The 25,562-nt window shown below is 34.0% G+C and overlaps 1 protein-coding gene across 1 annotated transcript in view; it reads right to left on the bottom strand.

Annotated features, from left to right (window-relative positions):
• Positions 1 to 25,562, bottom strand: part of LOC132699071 (roundabout homolog 2-like) — a 573,699-nt gene that overhangs the window by 138,754 nt on the left and 409,383 nt on the right. The window contains exons 2-3 of the mRNA XM_060665539.1: positions 17,574 to 17,700; positions 16,209 to 16,402 (exon numbers count right to left, since the gene is read on the bottom strand). Of these exons, the coding sequence (XP_060521522.1) occupies positions 16,209 to 16,402; positions 17,574 to 17,700 (321 nt within the window). The remainder of the gene's footprint in view (positions 1 to 16,208; positions 16,403 to 17,573; positions 17,701 to 25,562) is intronic.

Raw genomic sequence — 25,562 nt, 5'->3', positions numbered from 1 at the left:
AAGATTTTATTCATTCGGTACCGACCAATTAAACACGCACCGTTGAATAAATAACAGGATATTCTGCATATACGCGCCTACAACAATTAATTGAATGTTAAAAGTTCCGGGAAACCAGAGACAATTGTTATTAAACGAAAAATAATTGCACGGTGTTATTCCAGAATATATCATTATTTTCAGAGGAAATCAACCAACAAAATCAATTATTTACACAACCTCATTAGAGGCCTTCCGTTGATTTAGAGCCAGAGGCGTGCGCGAAATTTATTAGACACGTAGTAACACTAGAGAACCTCCAAAAATACCTCCAATTTTTTTAGTTTTTTAGTATACAACTTAATTGAGATTAGTTCTGATGAAGGACCAAAGTTAAGCAATTAATTATATACATAATGAGAATAACTAGATTCTAATTAGAAAAATATATACCAGGAACTCTTACTCGCTAAATTCTAAATACTAAAATTAATATTTGGAAACATAGTATCTCGGCTTAGGTATTCGATTAAGTATACTTTTTCTAAAGTACATTTTTGATAATGGAAAATTGGAAAGAGCAACTACCAATTTTTTAGAGTGAATCACGACACCATCATGACGAATGCTGTTTTTGTCTCGTTAATTTTAAATACATTAATTGAAATAATAGACACACATGCTGCAGCACCTGTAGTTCATTCGTTGGGAGAGTACCAGTTATCCAGAACTTGTGCAAGATGATACAGAAACGTGAACGTCTGACGGACTTCCAAGAATTCAGTCAGAAGACGACAGCTAATTTGAAACAGATTCAACAACTCTGTAGTGTTGAATTCGAGAATAACTCGACGATCTTATAAGGGACTTGAAGCTGCTGTACTGCGTAGCAAAATAAAAGTAGGAATATGCAACAATTGAGCTAGTCAATTAAAGCGATCGTGAGAAATACTTACAAAATTAGAGTCTACCACATCGGTGGTTCCTCAAAACAATACTTTCCAGTTAAGGTAAATGAACGAAGCGACATAATGAAACAAACGGATAAACACTTAGTATACAATTCTTAATAATGGTAGGCAAAAGTTGCGCTAACGGGAGTAGCGAAAAAAAAAACAATCAAAAAACAATCGATATAAATAATGACAAAAAAGCATAAAAATAACCTACTCCGTGGATCAACAACGCACCGCGAATACGCTACTCGGTGGCCGAACATTACATTATCTGTTGTTTAACTGAAAAATGTTACAGTATATATTGCTTATTTGCTGTGTATCAGACTTGTAGTTAATTGAATTTTTGTTTTTGTTAATATGGCACATTTCAAGAAACAGTCGGGCTTTATATTTTATATTTTATATTGCTGTAGTCAAATTCATGTCCTGTTTTTATGTAATGCTCAACCACTGCACAAGTATTCTTATGAATACGTGTGCTGTGTTAAAAGTTGTTTTAACCACTGTGAGGTCTGTCCAATATAACAGCCTTGACAACCCAAACATGACAATCGATATATGACATTAGAGTTGTACAGTAGCGGAGTTGGATCTTTCACCCTAGAAAAAAGTTTCGAGACTTTTTCAGTCTTATGTTTGTCAATTTTTATTTCCTTGAATTCTTTGAAAATATTTATGATAGATATAACACATCCGAGCGCCTGATTCCTCTGTTGGACCGTCAAATGTGCTACGTGAATCTCAATTCCTGATCAATAAGCAATCTTAGTTGCCTAATAGTTTTTAAAAATTAAATAGGGGCATTTTTATAAAAGATTTATGCAATAATGGTGAATAGTTTGTAGTTGGTACGCTCTACAATCATTTGATATGTTACGAAGAATTTTTTATTTTAACAAACAATCCCAGGTAATCCTCTTTACCCAATTGATGAAATTCGATGATATTGATGAAACAAAAAAAAGGAAAGTTCCCTATTTTTATGCGTGTCTATATGTAAAACAATCTTTTTGTTGTTTGCTATAGTTTCGTACGTACCGACCAAGTAGTTTTATGCCGAAACTCGAAAACCGCTAAGAAACGAAGTTAAAAATCTCATTTACATACAAATCACTGCCTCGGCGTGGTTTAAAACTTAAAAGTCTGTTACAAGTTTTAGTCAGCTGTACTCGAAGCATTCAAGTTTTAATAGAATTTAACGGACAACTTGGTTTTATTAAAATTTTGGGCCAAAAATTATATTATTTTTCTGAATGCTGAACCTGTAATCTTTGTCCACTTTTTGTATTAAATAAATAAATACCGTGTGAACTAATTATCCACCACGAGTACTAGAACAAATTTGCGGGACATACAGGAAAAAGAAGAACAGTTTCCACATTTTTGACATTTTTGTCGTTTACACTTTTTATTATTCTTAGAATTATATTATCATTTTTTATACATTACACGCATATCTTGTACTGCTTCTTGAAGACTGGCTGAAAAATTTCCATGTTCTTTGTTTCCTAAGGACCGGTGGTTTTAGATTGAACTGCTGAATATTGTTGAAATAAAATTTAGCGTATTATGATATAATAATCCATCTAATTTAGTCTTTATGTGGCTATGAGAACCCCCACGTAAAATAATATAACTATTCTCCTTTTCTTCGGGCATATTTGTAATAGTACATTTTGGTTGTCTCAGTGTTTACTGATTTAATTCATAAAATTAGTCACCTTGAGACCCGCTTAATAAGCCTGAATTTGAATATATTACCAAACCTTGTTTAATTAAAAATTAAGCCTGCTATCGTCATTATTTATCCTAAGTTTTACCTGATATATTCAAACGATATGCAAAATTTGTCACGTATCGCTTTTTATATAAAATTTTTTTATATAAAATCTTTCATATCACATGCAAAATATGTCAGAAATGGTAAAATATTTTTAAAGTATAATTGAATCCAAACAAATGTTGTTGATCATTTTGAGATAAGGCACAAATCCCCAAATATTTTCAAAATTAATTAGTTAGTTAAGGCCCATTTGCACTCGAAACCAACCAATTTCATCATTGAAATAATCCCTCATAAATATGTTGGATGATGATGGGGTTAATTTTAATTAATAATAGTTTTGCGGATTTTGATTCTTCGGATTTAAATACAATCTAGCTCTAGTTGTACCCTTATATTTGATTGGAAATGGCCAAAAACTTTATTCAATAATAGGGCAATAATAGGTTTTTGTTTTTTTTGAAAACTATATTGACCATTAAATATATTTTTTACTTTAATAAATTCAATATAATACAATACAATGTTTCCTTAATGGAAGCAACTGATAGACATTGAATTTTTCTGATAGTAAAATTTATTAGATCAAAAGTCTTGCTTTGGTTAAGCAAGAAAAACATAGTCAGTATCCATTGCTTTTGGAATGTCTTTAACATGGCTGTTTGGGTTAAATCTTGAACCGGAAGCCTGACTGTACAGTAAGTAAAAGGTTTTTGGTTTCTATAAAAGATTTAATTCCACCTCCTACATTTTTTTTTAATTTTAGAGAACGCTTTTAATATGCATATGGGTGTAAATGTAAAACAGAGTCTATAGAATTTACTTGGAGTAGTACTTCGAGGAGTCGGGAAATTTAATATCTATACCGATATATTAAAAATATATTTAACATATTGCAAACAATATGAAATCAGTACTCTAATTATTTTAAAATTATTAGCATTAGATTTTAAAGATTTTATTACCTTTAGTATATCCTCATCTATAACCTGCGAAAATAGATAACGCGCATCAAAAATCATTGATTGGCTTAGGATTTTGAAAATGACTCCACGGAATTCATTCGGTTTTGAAGGAACAACCTATTTGGGCGAAATTGAACTTGCTGACGTTTTACCAATCAATCATCCTGTTGCCGTCTTCAGAGCGTAACTGAAACTGTTTCATTAAGTTTGAATTATAAACAACCAAAGCAGAATATTTGTAAATAATATTAGAGATAGTTTGATATTGCTTTATATCAGAGTAATTACAATTTTTTAGCATTACATTTCATTCGATTGTATACAATACTTTTCGCCACGTTTTCACTATAACTTAGTGTTAGTGTCTTAAACAAAATCAACTATTAAACACTAGATAAGCTAAGAAAAAACAGTTAAATGCTACTAACTCAATGGTTTTGTATATTCCGTAAGCACAAAACCAAATATAAAGAAAATCGTTAGAAAAAAAAAGAGGCGGAAAATCAGACGGAAGAAGAAGGGGCAAACGGCCGGAAAATGAAAGGGAATTTTTTCGTTGGAAAAACTGGATGTCATTTCCCGGCGTATCAGACGAAGTGCGACGAGATATTTGGGCAAGTGCTGGAAAATTTGCGCTCTGTGAAAATCGCTGACGGAAAATTAAGAAACGGACGCGGCCGTTGATTAAAATATCTTCTATTTTCCCGAGTGGCTTATCGAAGGGTGATTTTTTGACAGTGTAGCGAATTCAAAGGAAAACCAAAAAAATGAAGCGGGCGGGTTGAGGCTTTATTTATTTATTTATTATTAGATACAGGGTGATTTTTTTTATTTTTAGGCATCCTTTGCAGCTTGGTTATGGTAGCTGGTATAGATAGGGATTTTACGTAAGATCCAGTGGCGTAGTCAGATTTCTGTTAAAACTGAAATTTTGTTTTTTAATGGATTTATTATGAGCTTTTAAAAAATAGATGAATTTCAAATACAGAGCATAGAGCCTTAATTTTAAGTAGGTCGTGGAAAAATGTGTCCATGAAATGGGAATTCGAGCATTTTTTGGTGCCGTTTCAAAATCGACCAGATTCCGATTAGTTTTGGAAATTTTCGTGAAATCCGAAAATTTGTAATTTCTTTAGAATTTTTTCCTTGCCTATAAGGTCGGTTTTGTGTGCTCATCTTCAACTTTATTTCTTTCCTATTTAATATTTTAACAGAGTCATGTCATTCTGAAAAAAATTACTTTAATTGGCAATAAAACCAAGATTACACAAAAAATAAAGCCATGAGATAAACAAGTTTCATATCAACCATTTTGACGTATTTGTTATATACTGAACTTTTACTTTGGTAATTAATTATTAGAGTAGTTAGAAATAGACATTTTTAAAGTAAATATAGAAAAATATTTTATTAAAGCAAATCAACAAGAATACAAGAAGAACCAGAAAACACACTTCTTAAATTAATATAAGTAGGTAAAGTAGGTCATAATATAGCGTAGATTCATATAAGAATTTCAAATTGAGAGTCATCTGCATCAATCAATTTTGAAATAAGCTTTCAAAATTTTAGTATTTCTAAATGAACAGGTTAGGAATCGCTTTTATTTCTCGGACTAAATTAAGTCGAACTTCAATTACGTCATTCGGGGTCTTACAATAAAAAGGATTTTTTATATACTCGAACAAGGAGAAATCTAGTGGATTTATATTTCATATATTTATATATTGGTCTTCGTATAGGTCTACGATTTTCTACCCACTTATTTGTAAATAATGTATTGCCATGACGAATGCACAGTATTTAATAGTTCGTCATTTCGTTTTCGTAGTTAGTTTTTTCCCATTTTTACTACATAGTTTATAATGACCTACAACAGTTAAAAGTAACCTGTCTTAACCTGGTACTTTAATAATTAACTAAGTCAATATCGTTTTAGTTTAGTTAATCATTACGTATTATTATTATTATTATTATTATTATTATTATTATTATTATTATTATTATTGTGTGATAAAATCTACCAGTTTTATGAAAAAGCGGCATTTAGTGTCATCTAGCTCCCTTTAATATTTTGTAAGTAAGTTTGATGAGTTGAAGGTATCTTAAAGATTTAAGATTTAGACGTTTCTGTCTGCGTATAACGTAACTGATCTTGTCAACTTTCTGTCAGCATCACCCACCCCTAAGGTCGAGACATGAACTGAATCACCATATGTTGACCTGGTTCTAATATGACTCACATAGAGATAATTTAAGGTTCCAACCCATTATTTAACGTTATTGACAGAACCAATTGACATGTTTTGTAAATCGAATGTTATTATGCATCCATAGCTTCAGATTTTTTGCATCAGTTTTAAGCTCTATATCAAGCTCATTCGTCAATAACTTTAGACGGTTTTTGATCTAATTTACCTGTTTTTGAGGTCCAAATAATATGGCCACTGACATATTGACATTAAGCTAAGTTAATCTTAATAATTAATTTAGTAATTATAAAGAGACATATGTTTCAAAACAGAAGCTATGAGACGTATTCTGAGAAAAGCAGCGTTGTGGCTCGCTTTGTGTCACAGAAAAAGTGCTAGATTTACTATTGCTTAAGACAACCTGTTGCCATCTCCTCTCAAAGTAAGAGTTCATTTTCTTGAAAACCAAAAAAAAATAAGAACTTTTGGTAAAGCATTTCAGTATCAACAGTAAAGTTCTGGTGTAATCCAGCAAAATCAAATCAAAATAAAGAAAAAGGACCGTATATTCGGGATAATCTTGTTTTTGAATACATTGTCACTCATTTGGGCATGCATTTTATATCTAAAACCACAATCAGGGAATATTGAATATTTCAGGTACATATCTATGGTATGTATGAGGTGAATAATAATAATTCACTTGTAATAACAGATTTTCAGACTCAGGAGCATTAGTTTTTATAGAAGTTAAACACTTTTAAAAATTAGTTTAGCTAACCTTATGAAAACTAGTAATGTAATTGCGATTTCATTTATGCCTTTTGCATTTATTTAACAATTGAAGTTGTGATTCAGAATAGCGTTTTGTAAAAATCACAATGAGCAGCGTGTTTTATAGGCTTAAACTTAGCTCTATCTCTTAAAGTAGGATACATGCGTTTTTTCAGATTAACGAGCTCTTTCGAAATATTAAATAAAAATGCAGGTCCGTATTTAAAAAAATAAGTTGTCGATGGGCACACAAAACCGAAACGTTGTACATACACTTGTAGGGGAGAAAGAGGTGCAATAAGAAAATGACCAGAAAAAAAATAAAAAGAAATTTCTGATTATCTATAAGATTTTCAAAAGTACCACTACTAAGGGGGGTGTTTTTTTTTCGATGTATAGAACTTTAAGTTGCAATAAAACAACGATGGATTATTCGATTGACATGAATTTTATTTATCCGCAAGATAATCTTGCGGCATTACATTTTAAATATGATTTCTGGCATATGACCGCCACGGCTGGCTCGGATGTAGTCCAATCTGAACGTCCAATTTTCGATGAATTTTTCCTATATTTGTGGCCGTATATCGGCAATAACACGGCGAATGTTGTCTTCCAAATCGTCAAGCGTTTGTGGCAGAAAGTAGTCTAGCGGTGTTAAATCACAAGATCTTGGAGACCAATTCACAGGTCCAAAACGTGAAATTAGGCGGTCACCAAACGTGTCTTTCAATAAATCGATAGTGGCACGAGCTGTGTGACATGTTGCGCCGTCTTGTTGAAACCACATCTCCTGGACATCATGGTTATTCAATTCAGGAATCAAAGAGTTAGTAATCATAGCGCTATACCGATCACCATTGACTGTAACGTTCTGGCCATCATCGTTTTTGAAGAAGTACGGATCAATGATTCCACCAGCCCATAAAGCTCACCAAACAGTCAGTTTTTCTGGATGTAACGGTGTTTCGACATACACTTGAGGATTCGCTTCGCTCCAAATGCGGCAGTGTTGTTTGTTGACGTAGCCATTCAACCAGAAGTGCGCTTCATCGCTAAACAAAGTTCGCTTATGAAAATCGGGAACAACGGCAATCTCGTTTTGGGCCCATTCGACGAATCTACGCCTTACTTGATGATCCTTTGGCTTCAATTCTTGCACGAGTTGGATTTTGTAAGCAAAATCTTCCATAAAGTGGATGGACACAGATCCAATTCCTGTGCTCGATGGCGGATGGACTCATTAGGGCCTTCCTCAATGCTACGCTCTACAGCAGTAATAGCTTCTTCTGTACGCACACTCTGAGGACGCGAGTTATCAATAAGAGTAAACGTGGTGCGAAAACGTTCCATGGTTAATCGAATTAGCTGCTCTGATGGACGATAAAATGGACGTAGTGCGCGATACGTATTCCGCATAGAGCCATTATTTTCGAAATAACATTGCATTATTTGCAAGCGTTGTTCAGGCGTGAGTTTATTCATGATGAATTGCTAAACGAAACTGAGAATAAATCACTTGACAGCTGTTAAATCGGTCGCCATCTTGAACAGTAATCCCAACTTAAAGTTCTATACATCGAAAAAAACATCCATTACTAAATTGGCCATTATAGATTCACTTTCTATTGAGAACTTGATTTCCCCTTACAAAAGGCCCGAATTGTCATACTTCAAAAACGAAGAAGATTAACACTGGGTGTTATTTTCAACTTCCGATAATCATAATTATTATAGCAGATTTGGCTTTAATTTATTGTCATAGTTTTAGGGTGTCTATCGACAATAATCTTCATTTTAACTTGCATAACGTTCTGAGTCTCAACATAAGATCCTCAGATGACATATCTTTTAAAAAAAGAGTTAAAGATTATCTACTACTTCGCTGTTTCTATTCTATCGTTGAATTTTAAGATAAAGTAAAAACTAACACATATCTCTTCATAGTTTAATACTTAGTTTCGTTTTATACTAACATTGTGATTGATTGTTTGTTTTTTGTGATATTTTGGTGAAATTTTGACTTGCTAAAAAAAACGTAGTTAATAAAAAAATATATTAAACTTATGACTATTAACTACTGCACTGGCGAAAAAAAGAGGTTTTTCCATTTATATATTTTTTGTTGCCCCCTTAGTCAGCAGAAATTACAGGTCAAATTTTGATATTTGTCACGATTTCTGACTACTTTTGTGTATTATAGGGATTTATTTAACAACCATGGATTTCTGGTCACAACGTAACGAAGCCGTTGTACTACTTCAGGCTCATTAAAGCGTTCGGGTCTATTTCTCCACCCGAGGGAAAAGAATAACAAAAACCTCATGACTTCCCATCGCCATTTCAGTTTCAAAATAAATACGTAAAGTTTCTACGAGCATTATAAAAAGAGGATTAAGTCCCGCGCGATTTTGCTCTGTTTTCTTTTTCATAGTTCGATGCATCGCAGCGAAAGTTTAGAGAACGAAATTTTAGATCCGCCGGGCCAGATTCAATTAAGCGGAATTTTTGCAGTCGCCGCCGCGCTTCTGTTGACTTTTTAATTTCGTCCGCTTCAGTTTTTATGTTAACGAGTAATTTGATATGCAGATGCTTAGACGTTGCGTTTCCCTGTTTCGACTACAAAAGGGAGGGGATCGAGGGACGCTTGATGTTCGACGGAAATAGAAATATCGACCTTTACGTAGCTCAAGAAAAGAAAAGAAGAAAATTTTTCATTCCGTAAGGAATGGGCATTTTATTTTAAAATTTTAGAGTGATAGTATAGAAAATCTAAAAAATATAAAGGCGTACGGGATGTTTGAAACAGTTAGAAAACAGAAAACTGAAAGTAAAACGGAAAAAGAGCCATCCCAATTTCTTGTAGTAAGTTTTTTATTCAAATTTATCAAAAAATGTTAAAGGAAAAATTCCTTGAATAAGGCCGCAATACGCAATGAAATTAGCTTCCATTATACAAGTCTATTATTAAAACTTAATTTTAAACTTTTTCGACATTGCATGATATCAGCATAACGAATCAGTTCATTTTATGGGTCAAGTTCAAAAATAATTTTTCTTAACACAGGATGTGTCCTATGTCAGTATGTGATTCTCACCAAATCTGCCTCTATTTTGAAATCACCCACAAAAGCTTTTTAATTATGTCTGCTATTTCATTTAAAATATCTCTACCTCTATCTCTATATATCATCGTCTGTATCTCAGCTTGGGACATAGACTTCAATAATATTGAGAGGTACTCGTGACTTAAAAAGTTTACTACATGTGTCGCATACTATACTTTTTTTACGACTGTTAGTTTTTGTCAAAATTGTGAAAATTGACAAACGTCAAAATTCAAAACATCGGCTTGCTCCCAAACCCGTGCGGTAAAATCTCGGAAATGCTCGGATTCGTGGGAAACGAAACTGAAGTGGTAAAGCGACGCTTCCCGCACGCTAGACTCAGACAGAGTACTTCTTCTCAAGGTATACAGTACGTCCTGTAAAGCAGTGTTGAGAAGTAACGGCTTGCAGTTTCTCGCGTCACAATAGCCATTTGGATCGCGAATCTTCGCTAGGAGCTCGATTCTTTGTCTTCAATTTTATCGACTACCTTGCACTCTTTATTTAAATGCGTTTTACAATTAAATAGCAATATCAAAGCCTACTATCCTGAAATCTTATTTTTGTTACTTTTCCGAATTTATCTTGACCAACATAAGCAAGCCAGACGATAGGTCCCATATAGTAAGCAAAATATTGTAGTTTTTCAAAAATGGACATTAATTTATTTATTGCTATTGCCCTCAGTGGCGCAGCAATTTCAATTTTTAAAATTTTATATAATGTTCCTATCTTTAAAACAATGGTGACATCTCAAAAATTAATTCAAGAAGATCCGTGGGAAACGAAACTGACATGGTAAAATGATGCTTCCCACATGTTAGATCGGTGTGTAATTAGGCATTTTACAGTACAAAAAATAAATTAATTTCGTTCAAACTAATATTGCAGCATTGCATGTGCGGTTATTAATATTCTCTTAGTTTTAGTTGAAGATGAGCATTTAAGTAATCGAAAGATGGATGAATTTTTTTTCCAGCAAAGGGGATTTTACACCATATTAAGGTTGTTTATTTTCCCTTGATAAGCTTCTTATTCTCAAACTCTACTGAATATCCGAAACAAACCATTTGATAACAGCACTATTTTTGTCCCTTTTCGCCTCTTATTGTGTTTTATTAGCAAATATCACAGACCAGAATTTTTCAAATTATCAAAAAGCACTCTTTACAAAACTGCTACATCAGCTCCTTCTCTTATCAAACAGCCTAGCAAACCCATATATTTTTGATGCAACAATAATAACGAAAACAATCAAAGAATTCGTTTATAATGGAGGATGGTTTTTGTTAGGAGCTTTCAAAAAACATCAACTTTATCGTTGTCTTCCAGAATGTCGGCTTATGCAATACTTTTCAAATTATTTCCCTTTTTGGGCTACGCACAAAATTTCGTTTTTAAATTATTAGGATGAATTTTACCAGTTAGATATTTTTTCATTATATTGTAGAAATGTATTTTTTAAATGAGAGTTGAAGGAGCAGAATGCGATACTTCATTTTAAATTAAGGTAGATTATTGTTTTTAATTAATTTTAAGTGCAGTGCTTATTCTTGCTGTAGTAAGGGAATGATTAATTGACGAAATCTTCTGAATTCGTCCTGTTAGCTTTTTCAGAGTTTAACTGTCATTGCTCGTGTCTGTGGATGTCTAGCTCAGATTTTATCCACTGTATTATTCCAAAAAAATAAGTCAGGACAGAATATAAAATTGCTGTCGCTCTTTTGGTGCATTGCTTCTGCAGTCTTCCATTTACCCCTTTAACTAGCTTGTTTAAATCCTAGGTATTTATAAACTTCACCGTTATGCATTTCCTATGAACGATATCCAAATTTAGCAGCTGCTTATCTCCATTTATAACTGTCCCTTTCTCGATGTGTAGGGTTTGACATTTGGAAAGTCCAAGCTTCTTATGAATGTAACAAGAAAATATCTGTATTATGTATGCTGTTTTCTTCAGTGCATCGGTAAATTTTATTGGTGATATGATCTATAAAGATTTTGTATAAAATTGGCAAGCACGTGATTAGTCTGTACTGAGGGGGGTCATCCATCTAAGGACTATTTTGTGAGAAACGCTGAAATATTATAATTGTTGCGCTAATAATTTGTGCCAACGAATCGTTTTTTATACCAGACGTTTTGGAGTTTGTCAACCCACAGTGGTTTCCAACCATTTAAATGTTGAATAATTTCACTGATTTCCTGTAGCTTGATGTCATCAGGTGGGTTCCTTCTCTTATTATCTGCTGTCTGCTACATATCCTTTCTTATAGCTAGATAGCGTTTTTAGCTTTTAGCTTTTCTTTCAGTGTTTTTTGATGGTTTTTATTATTTTATTAGCGATACAGCGATACAGCGTCGTTTAAATGAAAAAAAAAGTTGCGCATGTGTATGCCAAAAAATAAGGGCGCTTTGTTTTGTTATAAATCGATACACTTACGTGGATACAGGGTGAGAAAGAAAAATGAAAATTTTTGGAAGACCACGATATTTTCCTTAGCTGAAATGTTAAAATTTTGAGGATATGAGTAACATGACATGACTGTCAGAATTGACAAACGTCAAAATTCAAAGCGTGGGAAATATCTCCGAAAACATCCGATTGCTCCCAAACCCGTCCGGTAAAATTCCGGAAATGTCCGAAGTGGCTCGGATTCGTGGGAAACGAAACTGAAGTGGTAAACCGACGCTTCCCGCAAGCTAGACCCAGACAGAGTACTTCTTCTCAAGGTATACAGTACGTCCTGTAAAGCAGTGTTGAGAAGTAACGGCTTGCAGTTTCTCGCGTCACAATAGTCATTTGGATCGCGAGTCTTCGCTAGGAGCTCGATTCTTTGTCTTCAATTTTATCGACTACCTTGCACTCTTTATTTAAATGTGTTTTACAATTAAATAGCAATATCAAAGCCTACTATCCTGAAATCTTATTCTTGTTACTTTTCCGAATTTATCTTGACCAACATAAAGCAAGCCAGACGATAGGTCCCATATAGTAAGCAAAATATTTTAGTTTTTCAAAAACTGACATTAATTTATTTATTGCTATTGCCCTCAGTGGCGCAGCAATTTCAATTTTTAGAATTTTATGTAATGTTCCTATATTTAAAACAATGGTGACATCTCAAAAATTAATTCAAGAATGCCACGACAAAAAACATTGCTTTTCTGTTAGTTTAATTTCTACAACTCTAAAAATATGAAAAGTATCAATTCACAAAATTCTTGTTGGCCTGTGTTATTGACAGGACTGCCGAAACTATATTAATATACCTATAATAGAATTTTATTGACATCAAAATCATAAAACTCGATGCCGAGTGCCGGGGGTCGAATGTAAATCTAGTTAACCTGGGGTTAATCCAGCGGATTCAGATATATGTGATAGACAACTAAGTCGGGTTTGGCCCCCGGAGGCCTGCCGCAGATCATAAGGCAAATTAATAGTCCCAATTGCATTTAGTGCGAAGTTCTGAGTTCTTGTTAATGCCGACTCAAGCAATAGGATCTCGTGTATCCCTTTGTAATTCCGACGTTGTACCGGCGTAGAATGGAACTAAATATAACGAACTCAATTCGGGAAACAGACTAAGCGTGGAAAAACTTAGTTTTATGGTGAGACTGAATCGCGGACGTACAAAATGAAAAAAGTCTGCACGTTAATGTTGATGGTAACTGCTTTCGTTTATTATTATTGCCCCTCTTAAAGATTGTTCGATCGTCAAGTTTATTTAGGCGAGAGGAGTCTTAATTCGTAGCCCCATCTGATGATTGTTTTTTTTTTTTGGAGCGATATGAACATGAAAATTGTAATTCGAAGGAAGGTTTCCTCTTTAACCACCCTAGATAAGACTGAAAAATAAAAATAACCTCCAAAGATTTGGTTGATTTTTAACTTTTCACTCAAGCCTGTCCCAACGCAACTAACCAAAACCAACCAACGCATGGAGAGATAGAACGATAACCTTCTTACTTATAAAGTGCAATTTTAAAGTTGTTTTAATGTTTCTGGTGGAAAGAATGCGTGGGCTACCAATGTGGGTTCAGAACAAAAAGGTCAACCATAGGCAAGATTTTCTCAATGAAACAAATTATGGAAAAATACTGGGAATTCGACAGGGAACTACATCAAATATTAAATGAGCCTTTCGAACTACTCCGATCCCTTCAACATTAACAATGAGCTCAAGCAGAGTCAATTCAACTTAGCATTAGGATACACAATTGGAAAAGCTCAGATTGAGAAACCAACTGTTATATTCCATTTTCCAACTTACTCCTGGCATTCGCAGATGATGTGGAAATGATTAGCAATAGCAGAATTAACCTGAAAGACACTCTTCTAAGGTTCAAAAAAGAAGCGGAACATAGGCCTTAAAAGAAATGAAGAAAAGACCAAATAAATGTATCTCGATAGAGTGAATGCTATAAAGATAGGATAGGACAAACGCAAAACAATTCAAATACTTGGGCCCTAGACTTATGGAACACAATGACATCATAGAAGAAGTAAACAATAGGATTCAAGCTGCGCTTCACGGTTTAATGAAATTAAATGAAACTTACCAAAATAAAACTAAAAATAGAAAGCTATCTATCATAAAACTTATATTAATATACCAGGAACTGTATACAGATGGTAATGTAATAAACGAAGTAACGGTTAGAAGACTACATTGGGCAGATAAGGTAAAAAGAATGCCAGACAGCAGAATGACAATGAAGGGGTGCCTCACAAGTCCTTTAGGTCCATTACGTCATGGCTAAAGAATTAATATCGAAGAAGACCTAGGTGGCATGAATATTCAAGAAGGCTTAGCTAGATGGACGCATGTGATAAGAGTCGGCAAAAACCCATCAGGGTTTTGAAGCCCTGGAGAGTGAATGTTAACGATATAATGAACTACAGACCTATCTCTATCTTGTCGGCATTGGCAAATACCTTTGAGACGTCTATTTATCGTAAGGGACAAGTAAAACACAGTATTAATCAGAAATAGAACGGGTTCTTTACCAGTCGCAGTGTTTTACTCATAACATCGCTCAGGTTCTAAATAATCCAGCCCAAGTCGATGTACTCTATAGCGCCTTCTTGAAGGCATTTGATAAAGTGAACCATGGTATTTTCCTGAGGAAAATTGAAGCTTTGAAATTCCGCAAGACGTTATGTTCTTTTGTTTATTCACGGCATAATTGAGAACATATCAAACTGTACTCGGTTGTTTGCTGATGATCTAAAGCTGTTTAGGTTTGCATTGAGCTTAAAAAAAACTCGAGGTAGGTTTGTGACTGGTGTGTCGTTTACAACCTTAGGTTAAATCGAGATTTCTTCATGACTTTCTCGAACACTCTCCAATTATGATGTGAAGAGGACTCCTGTTATCTTTCAAGGACCTTGGCATTTTGTATGACTCTAAACTTTCTTTTACGGCCCACACTGAGTATGCGTGTAAAGATGTAATTAATGAAGACATTGTAATTTATTTGGAGTAACACCAAAGAATTTATTAATACAATACAATGTGATAATTTGCAACCCGATTAACGTTAAATCTATAGAGTTACTGGAGGATATATATGGAACATTAAGCTTAAGTGTTACTGAGCGGTCAAGATTTACTGCATCTTTCCTAAATGTTTAAGAAATTATTTAGCAGTCATTTTCCTATCATAAGGTCGGCGCCATTAATTCAATTACATTTACTGCAACCCCTACCACCTTTCTCTTAGAAACCACAATATATAATAAACTATACATTTTTAATACCAATTGTAATATACCCATTTTTATACATTTTCATATTTAACCTCTTGTGGAAGAATATTTAATCAAATTTTTTGTAACTATCGTTGTCTGTCCACTTATCAGATTGTTGACCATTTTTTTTTAAAACTAGAACTTTTTGCTGTGCAGATTTGAGTCTTATATCAATTGGAACACGCCCACACACGCACTTCTAACGCACAAGTCAATGATCAAGTCAGGTATTATTCCTTTGTAAAACATACATTTGCTATCGATTTTCTGAACAGAAAATAGCGTCCGTTTTTTTGAATTAAACTTGCTGACGTTTCAGCAAGTTTGATTCAACAAAAACGGACGCAGGAGGAATCCAGAAGTTCTGTGAAAAGTATTACAGCACCCTGTGGAAGTTCCTTTGAAAAATGATTACCTATTGTTGCCAAAATTTAAACAAAAACTTGAGGCAAATCAAAAAAATTTAGTGTAAACTGCATTTTAATGGTTCTTTTACGAATTTCAAACTGTCAAAATCTAGGTAAACAAATAAACTCAAGCATTAGCCTTAAAGAAATTCATGGATTTGATTTGGAATGATATATTTAAAAACATTCCCATTAGCACCAAAAAAATTAACAGAAATTCGATAATAAAAAAGAAATAACGTATCACATACTTTGGCAAATTTTGGGGAATACTCTGGACTTACCAGCAACAGTTAACGTAGCGTTTCTGCTCTTGGCTTTGCCAAGGGCGTTGCTGGCTTCGCACCAGTAAACGCCAGCGTCTGATTCTTTTCGGCTTTGCACCACTTTCAAGAAGAAAAGATTCCCAGCCGGCAACAGAACTCGATGAGATCTCGCGTCTTGTGGAGCTGTTCGTAGAATTGAGGCATCTTTGTACCTGAAAACGAAAAACTTCATAAGTTTCGCTAGCTTATCTTAATTAGAAGCTACTAGGCATAAAGTTTAACACTAAAGGTATTACCGAAGCAATGGTTGCTATCAACCTGCGACGTCATCCCAAAAAAGCCTGATACAAAACAATGCATAGACCACTGAACTATTAATCTCATTATCAATACTTTTAAAGGTGATACATGACAGAATGGAGCAAACATATAACAAGATACGATCAGAGCTCTGCATCTGCTTTATTGATTACAACAAAGATTCCGACAACGTACCACACGAACTTCTCGTTGCCTCCAGGAAAAAAGGTACATTTTTTTTGTATATAATTGAAAGGTACTACTCACGATAGAAGGTCCAAGCGCAAAATTCTTCTTGGATTTAGCACTGAAGATTGCCTAGTCTACATAGTTGATGTGACCATTTGGCTCAATATATTCTTCAAAAGAAGCCATAACTTCGTATCATTTAACTGCCTTCATAAGTTGTTTCATTTGTAACTGTTCTCAACTTGATTCATCGAACACGTACAGGTTTTCGATGATAATACTTAGGACATGTAACGAGGGGAGATAAGTCTCCCTTATTGCAACTCATAATATATAAAAGAAAGGAAAAAAGCGAACATTAGGCATCATTCCTGGTAGACAAATCTCCAACCAAGAGAACCAAAAATTAGACAATTCAATTTGCAAAACTAGAGCTAGACTGAGACAATAATGAAATCTATATTGACTAGGCTCTTGTTGGGGAAAGCATAGCTTCACTGAATTATTATAAAAATAATACTGCAATGAAATACTCGTTCAGAGCTACATCATAACTTATGAATGGCGGCAAGTTAGTATTGTATCGATCCTCCCCCACAGGTTCCAGTTTTTAGCTAATATTTTATCAAATATAATTATGCTTAACGATATTTACATATCTTCTGGATTCCTCCTCTTCTGGATTATCATGAATCCCACTTACTGACGTTTTGTGAATTCTGCCCTGTTGCCATCTTCAGAGCTTAACTGAACAAAACCTAAGTGAATAGTTTCACCCTAGCCTATGGCAACTTTGTCGAAAGTTGCTTAATGATGTAGGAAACGAAATGATATAAATGATAAACTATAGAGTTTATTTAAGGTTTCGACAAAAGGAAAATATTTAGCTCTTACCATGTTATGGTTGGTTCCGGTTCACCTTGAGCCTGACAGTTTAGTGTGGCGGGTTCATGTCTTGCTACCGTTGTGTCTACCGGGTGTTCTGTAATCCTGGGTGGTTGTTGGCTGGTGTGATGGTAAGCTGTAAAGAAAAGGCAGTTTCAATAAATTGTATATATTTTGGAGGGAGGTCAATTTAAGCACGGTTTTAATGTATCCACTAATACAGTCTAACAATTGCAATAACAGTCATACCTAAAAGTGGTTACAACATTAGGCAATCTGTTTCTAAAGCTATGAATACTTTGAAATTTTAATTTCCGTGTGACGGTCGTCAATATAATTTAAAATCCCATTAGGAGTAATGGGCTTTTCAGAATCAGTATGGATTTCAGTCCCTTAGCTCTTAATACACATTTGTTCAGATAAAAGCATTATACTGTTACTTAATGGCAGCAAATGTCAATTCCGCTTTGACATTTGTAAAGTATAACCAAGACATTGCTGAAATTCTGAGCATTCAGCATTTAGGCAATCCGGAAGTCTAATCTTTCGTTTTGGTGATTTGCGCTGACCGCCAAGATCGTCCAATTTTACCGTTTACTGTTGTTAACTCAGACCATATAGCTACAAGATAATATAGTGGCCCTACTACCGTAAAAAGTGATACGCCGCAGGTGGCTATGATATTCTCGTAGAGAAGGTGTGCGTGTCTGTTGCGCGTGCGTCAACCCCAAATAACTAAGTTGCTATATTGCCGTAATTTTTCTGAAATCCGAATATAATTGGCAACGTCGAGTTAGAAATTGCTATTACCAAAGAATACTAACAGTCTGTGCCATTGTTTACATTTTTGGTGGTTATGATCCTTTGCCTATATACGGGTAAGTGTTGCCTTAAGTATTAGTAAATATAAAAGATTTAAAAGATGTTTCTATAGGACTCCCAGTGACAAACTTGTATAATTTGTGATTTCAATACTTGCTCCTTCTCAAAATTACAAGTGTGGCAAACCCGAGTGATTTAACAAACTGTAAGAGACACTTAAATAGCTACATAGATAAGATGTTTGGATATGTTTTAGTGTACAAGAATTACAGGAAATATAAGAAAACAATTAAGCCTCAAGTTTTACTAGAACAATCACAAAAAATACTCTTTGACAATTACAAACCTTGTAAACCTCACTTTGGGAAAGTTTTCTTTGTCATCATGCTTAGTGAAAACAAAATTGCCTTTCGGTTGGTCAAAAACCACAGAAATTTTTATCGCAGAAAGTAGCGAATTACCAGAATCAGTTCAGCAGCAACAGGAAGACTTTAAAGACTTTAAAATTTTTGAGAATTGAAAATTTCGGGGTACTTCATTTCTAAATCACCTACCTTCTTAGGGAGGTAAGTGAATACTATTAATAAATACTGATTTTGCAAATCTGCTTGTTGGATTCGGGACAACTTGAGTAGGTAAAATATTATATGCACAACTTTGGAAGAAGAGATCTTGATTTGTCTCCGACTATTTTCCCAACCCTTGCTTAGCTCAGAGTAAACTATGTCCTTGACTCGTAAGTACCACCTACCTCCCTTATTTGAATAACTATTTAGTACAAGTTTTTGGACAAGTTATGGAACTGATGATATGAACAATTAAGCCTCAAGTTTTACTAGAACAATCACAAAAAATACTCTTTGACAATTACAAACCTTGTAAACCTCACTGTGGGAAAGTTTTCTTTGTCATCATGCTTAGTGAAAACAAAATTGCCTTTCGGTTGGTCAAAAACCACAGAAATTTTTACCGCAGAAAGTAGCGAATTACCAGAATCAGTTCAGCAGCAACAGGAAGACTTTAAAGACTTTAAAATTTTTGAGAATTGAAAATTTCGGGGTACTTCATTTGTAAATCACCTACCTTCTTAGGGAGGTAAGTGAATACTATTAATAAATACTGATTTTGCAAATCTGCTTGTTGGATTCGGGACAACTTGAGTAGGTAAAATATTATATGCACAACTTTGGAAGAAGAGATCTTGATTTGTCTCCGACTATTTTCCCAACCCTTGCTTAGCTCAGAGTAAACTATGTTCTTGACTCGTAAGTACCACCTACCTCCCTTATTTGAATAACTATTTAGTACAAGTTTTTGGACAAGTTATGGAACTGATGATATGAACAATTAAGCCTCAAGTTTTACTAGAACAATCACAAAAAATACTCTTTGACAATTACAAACCTTGTAAACCTCACTGTGGGAAAGTTTTCTTTGTCATCATGCTTAGTGAAAACAAAATTGCCTTTCGGTTGGTCAAAAACCACAGAAATTTTTACCGCAGAAAGTAGCGAATTACCAGAATCAGTTCAGCAGCAACAGGAAGACTTTAAAGACTTTAAAATTTTTGAGAATTGAAAATTTCGGGGTACTTCATTTGTAAATCACCTACCTTCTTAGGGAGGTAAGTGAATACTATTAATAAATACTGATTTTGCAAATCTGCTTGTTGGATTCGGGACAACTTGAGTAGGTAAAATATTATATGCACAACTTTGGAAGAAGAGATCTTGATTTGTCTCCGACTATTTTCCCAACCCTTGCTTAGCTCAGAGTAAACTATGTCCTTGACTCGTAAGTACCACCTACCTCCCTTATTTGAATAACTATTTAGTACAAGTTTTTGGACAAGTTATGGAACTGATGATATGAACAATTAAGCCTCAAGTTTTACTAGAACAATCACAAAAAATACTCTTTGACAATTACAAACCTTGTAAACCTCACTGTGGGAAAGTTTTCTTTGTCATCATGCTTAGTGAAAACAAAATTGCCTTTCGGTTGGTCAAAAACCACAGAAATTTTTACCGCAGAAAGTAGCGAATTACCAGAATCAGTTCAGCAGCAACAGGAAGACTTTAAAGACTTTAAAATTTTTGAGAATTGAAAATTTCGGGGTACTTCATTTGTAAATCACCTACCTTCTTAGGGAGGTAAGTGAATACTATTAATAAATACTGATTTTGCAAATCTGCTTGTTGGATTTGGGACAACTTGAGTAGGTAAAATATTATATGCACAACTTTGGAAGAAGAGATCTTGATTTGTCTCCGACTATTTTCCCAACCCTTGCTTAGCTCAGAGTAAACTATGTTCTTGACTCGTAAGTACCACCTACCTCCCTTATTTGAATAACTATTTAGTACAAGTTTTTGGACAAGTTATGGAACTGATGATATGAACAATTAAGCCTCAAGTTTTACTAGAACAATCACAAAAAATACTCTTTGACAATTACAAACCTTGTAAACCTCACTGTGGGAAAGTTTTCTTTGTCATCATGCTTAGTGAAAACAAAATTGCCTTTCGGTTGGTCAAAAACCACAGAAATTTTTACCGCAGAAAGTAGCGAATTACCAGAATCAGTTCAGCAGCAACAGGAAGACTTTAAAGACTTTCAAATTTTTGAGAATTGAAAATTTCGGGGTACTTCATTTGTAAATCACCTACCTTCTTAGGGAGGTAAGTGAATACTATTAATAAATACTGATTTTGCAAATCTGCTTGTTGGATTCGGGACAACTTGAGTAGGTAAAATATTATATGCACAACTTTGGAAGAAGAGATCTTGATTTGTCTCCGACTATTTTCCCAACCCTTGCTTAGCTCAGAGTAAACTATGTCCTTGACTTGTAAGTACCACCTACCTCCCTTGTTTGAATAACTATTTAGTACAAGTTTTTGGACAAGTTATGGAACTGATCCCTGTTATTTATCCCATTTTTTTTTGTAGACTTGCATATATGTCTGTTTCCAAGGTTTGATATAATAATTACATATTTACCAAAAGATGAAATTGTAAGGAAACCATGGATAACATTACTTGGATCTGCCAGGGAGGCTGATAGCTTAGAATAGCATCCATATGTGAGGGTTACATCACATCAACTGATCCCTGTTATTTATCCCATTTTTTTTTGTAGACTTGCATATATGTCTGTTTCCAAGTTTTGATATAATAATTACATATTTACCAAAAGATGAAATTGTAAGGAAACCATGGATAACATTACTTGGATCTGCCAGGGAGGCTGATAGCTTAGAATAGCATCCATATGTGAGGGTTACATCACTTCTTTAAGCTATAGGAGAGGTGGTAAGCACTTGATAAAGTAGGCAGTGCAGTAGTGCAGTGTCTTTTAGGTAGATATTGTGATCAGTTGTAAATCGGGTTACTTGTTTTTTGGTCATTCTATATGCCGATGGCACTAAACAGCCCATATTTAGCGAGCCAAATGGTACCTTTTTTTCTAACCCGAGTGACAAAATTTATCAAATAATTCTATGTTCTCCAAAAATATTATTTTGTTGGTAATATGTTACCAACTGTTTTTCGGTCTGAAGTATTGATATTTTTTCTGTATAATTTGTGACAGAATCATCAATCAATCATCTTGAACATAAGAGAAATTTTTGTTTATAGGGATGCATTTTTGGGCTTTATTTCCAACAAGTCAAAATAATAATTTGTGTCCTAGGTAAAACAACATTACAACTTAGAAACTTGGAACAGAATAACCAGCGGTCATCAGTTTTTAAAATGAACTTAAGGCACAGTAACATATTGTCAACAAGTAAAGTGCTTAATGAAATTTTTGCTTTAGTTATTCTACTAATAATTAACAATAGTTTAATGTATTATAAATGAACATATCTTTTATTGCTTTCATTTTCTTTTTTGCAATTTTTAAAGGTGGTGGTTCTCTCAAATCAACTAATATAAAAGTTCCTCGAAAAGAGAAACCCTGAGGCATCTTATGTCAGACGACACTGTGCAAGTAAAAAATAAATATTATTATGCTATTAAAAAATGCAGTATTTAATTTCTTATTGCATTTATAAACAATGTATTTTGTTCTTTTTAGGCCTTATTAAATAATTCATGTATTTATTGATTTATATGCGTGCCACTATATCTTCTGTGAACTTCAAAATGAATTAATAAAACACTATACAAAATATAATTATAATTAAAGTGGCATAAGCATCACTCTTGTCTACAAAACCAGACTGGAGTGTGCATCTGGAAAAAGACACTTTTAAAAAATCCTGAGCATTTCTGGAAAAGTAATTTTTGGTTATTTACATTAGAATCCAGATTGAAATAAAATATAGATAAATTATTGTGTAAATTGATACTAGTATTTAAAGCCCGGTAGACCCAATGCAATTTCTACAGTTTTTTAATGAAATTGTCCATTGGTACTTTTCATAATTATACATTCGGGAGGCGAAAATTTCTGCAATTACTAGACTTGCGATGAAGGAATGAGCGTTCTGGCTATAGGAGCTTATTGAACATTTTTTCCACTTAGATGTTTCCAGTGCGACATCTACTACATCAAAGTTATATATACACTTTTAGAGTCAGATTTCGTGAATTCGACATTATTTACATTTTTAGTAGAGGTTAAACCAATAGGTTCATAAAAACAAGCTATTTGCGCCAATTTAAGAGCACAAATTCGAAAGAAATTAGCTGGTATCGTGTATATAGCGCTTAAAGAACCCAAATAATATTAACTCTGCACTAATCGCTATTTTTTTTAACAACGCTTTTTTTTGAGAATGTAGTGCCGTAAAAATGCACCATCCAAACATTGACGACCTGCCAACGGCCATGTTGGTTCTAGCAAACCGAAAGGCTTATAAGTCGAACGTCAGAAATTTCAAACCTCGCGCATGCGCATATTCAACAGACCTTAAAATTTTTTTACATACTTGCTTCCCTGTATTATTAGCATAGGCAGGGCCTCTATATGTCTAATAGGCTATGTGACTCAGAAACTTGAAGAACTCATTGGGAATATCCGCCAAGAATGCAAGATATTTCTGGCATCGATTGCATTGGCATTATGATTGAGGACGCAGCAAGAATGCAAAAGATTTGTAAATAGTAAAATGAAAACTAAAAAAATCATGGAAACGGATTAGCAAAACAGTATTGTCTAAAAATGGGAATATTATTATTCTTAATGCGTTCAACGTTCTACGTCACCACCCGTCGGAATTGCAAAAAATACTTGCTGAATATGACTGGAGTTGGACAGTCAACTTGTGCATGAGGATCAATGAGTATAAAAAGACTACCACCAGAAAATACTCATCTTATCTAAATTCCTACCTTGGACAAAATAATGTTTGAATTATTTCAATCCACCCATGGGAAAGAAAAACTGTAAAGGAAATGAAATATTGGTACAAAATAGATTAGTAATTACCCATAATGGTACCAAAAAAATGGATTTCCGGTAGTGGCTTACTAGTATTTCAATCAAAACGGGTTGGTGACTATCATGGAGACATGAAATGACATGAAATGTTTATCAAGACTACTTCCCGCAAATGCTTAATCCTACTGGGTATGTTAGAGACATGTTGAATACCGTCTACCACTTAAGCAAATCCGAAAAAATACCCACTTCTTCTTGCGACAAAAATACGTCATTTAATGGCATAATTTATATAAGATGCAATTTCAGAAGGATATGACGAAAAGAATTTAATGGATAGTGTAAGTTTGAATAAACCTTTTTCTACGAAATTAGTACAAACACCATAAAATTGGATTGTGAAAAATAAAGTGGGTCGAACATGTGATTAAAATGTGAGAGTGAGAGGCTGATAACGTGCTAGAAAATTTTATGGAGCCCCTTTGGACTTCAACCACTGACTATTCGATACATAATGACTCTGTAAGTGGTAAATTTCTCTACTTACATATTATTCTTACCGGTGTCTACGTTTATATTTGCTTGTTCCGCTTGATCTTAGAGTAATTAATATTTTCAATAATCTGCCCTCATTTAGGAATGATTAGAGTTTTGTAGGTCTTGAAAATGCAAATAGGGAATTTTCAGAAACTCTCATTACAATTTATCTAAACTGTATGATAGAGTTGTCCACCCTATTTGGAATCCGCGTCATTGCCAATTCAATTGCAAAACACTAACCTCTATGTTACCTAAACTTCTAACACCATTTAAGCCTCAATGGACCGATTTTGAATTTTCCTAAAGTAAAACGGATGTATTTGGTTTGAGGTTCTAACTCACACCCTCTGCCCAATTGGAATCTATGTTTGTAAAGCAAGCAATGAGATATCGGACTGCCCATTCCATACCTACCTTGTATTTAGTCATCTTCAATCATTATTTGGCTGAAGGATTTCCCTTCAACAACTTTACATCTAATCAACCGGTATGTGATGAAACCTTGTGGGACCTATTGTATTTCAGGTTCTGAACTAAGGATTTCGGCTGTATCCATGTGGACGGATAGGTGGTCGACCTTCCTGTGGCTTAGTGTTTAGGATTAGAATTACTTGAAATGAAAGATTATTAATCTTAATGTGCATAAAGATTTTCGCCACCAAAGTTCAACATCCGGGGTTGGAAAAATAGTTGAAATATGTTGGAATATGACTGGAGTTGGATAGTCAACAATATAACGAGGCTCCAACAGGTCACCAAGAAAATAACCGTAATCAATGGAAATCGAAAGAGTGACATTAAAAGAATAATACATTTATTTTATACATGCTTGCGTTGGAGAAGATAATGTATGAAATGAAAAAGGGTATTTTTTTTGCACCCATGGGTAAAAAGAAATAGTGGAAAACTTTGATGGAAACGAAAAAAATCTTCCAAAAAAACTCACAGTAGAACATCATTTTTAATTGAAAAAGAAGGAATTATCTCTTGGTGACGACCATATTTGAGACCAGTGTCGAATGAAAAATAAGAATATCTAATGGGTATTCCGATAAGAGGTTTCGAATGTATTTTTTGCTACTCTTCTTATCTCAAGCTTTGTGTTATTCGGTTTTTATTTTATTGTGGAATTCAGTGCAATTTTGGCAATGGAGTCCTACACAGCAGAACAATGTGTTTAATTTGTTAAAACGAATTCGTCAATGCTTTGGAATACGCAATTTTCCCTCAGAAGTCACCATTC

Source organism: Cylas formicarius, unplaced genomic scaffold (genome assembly GCF_029955315.1).
Source record: "Cylas formicarius isolate icCylForm1 unplaced genomic scaffold, icCylForm1.1 PGA_scaffold_3__17_contigs__length_32017465, whole genome shotgun sequence".
Taxonomy (NCBI): domain Eukaryota; kingdom Metazoa; phylum Arthropoda; class Insecta; order Coleoptera; family Brentidae; genus Cylas; species Cylas formicarius.
Note: the sequence above shows the minus strand (reverse complement) of the source record. Positions and strands in the feature narration are given on the sequence as shown.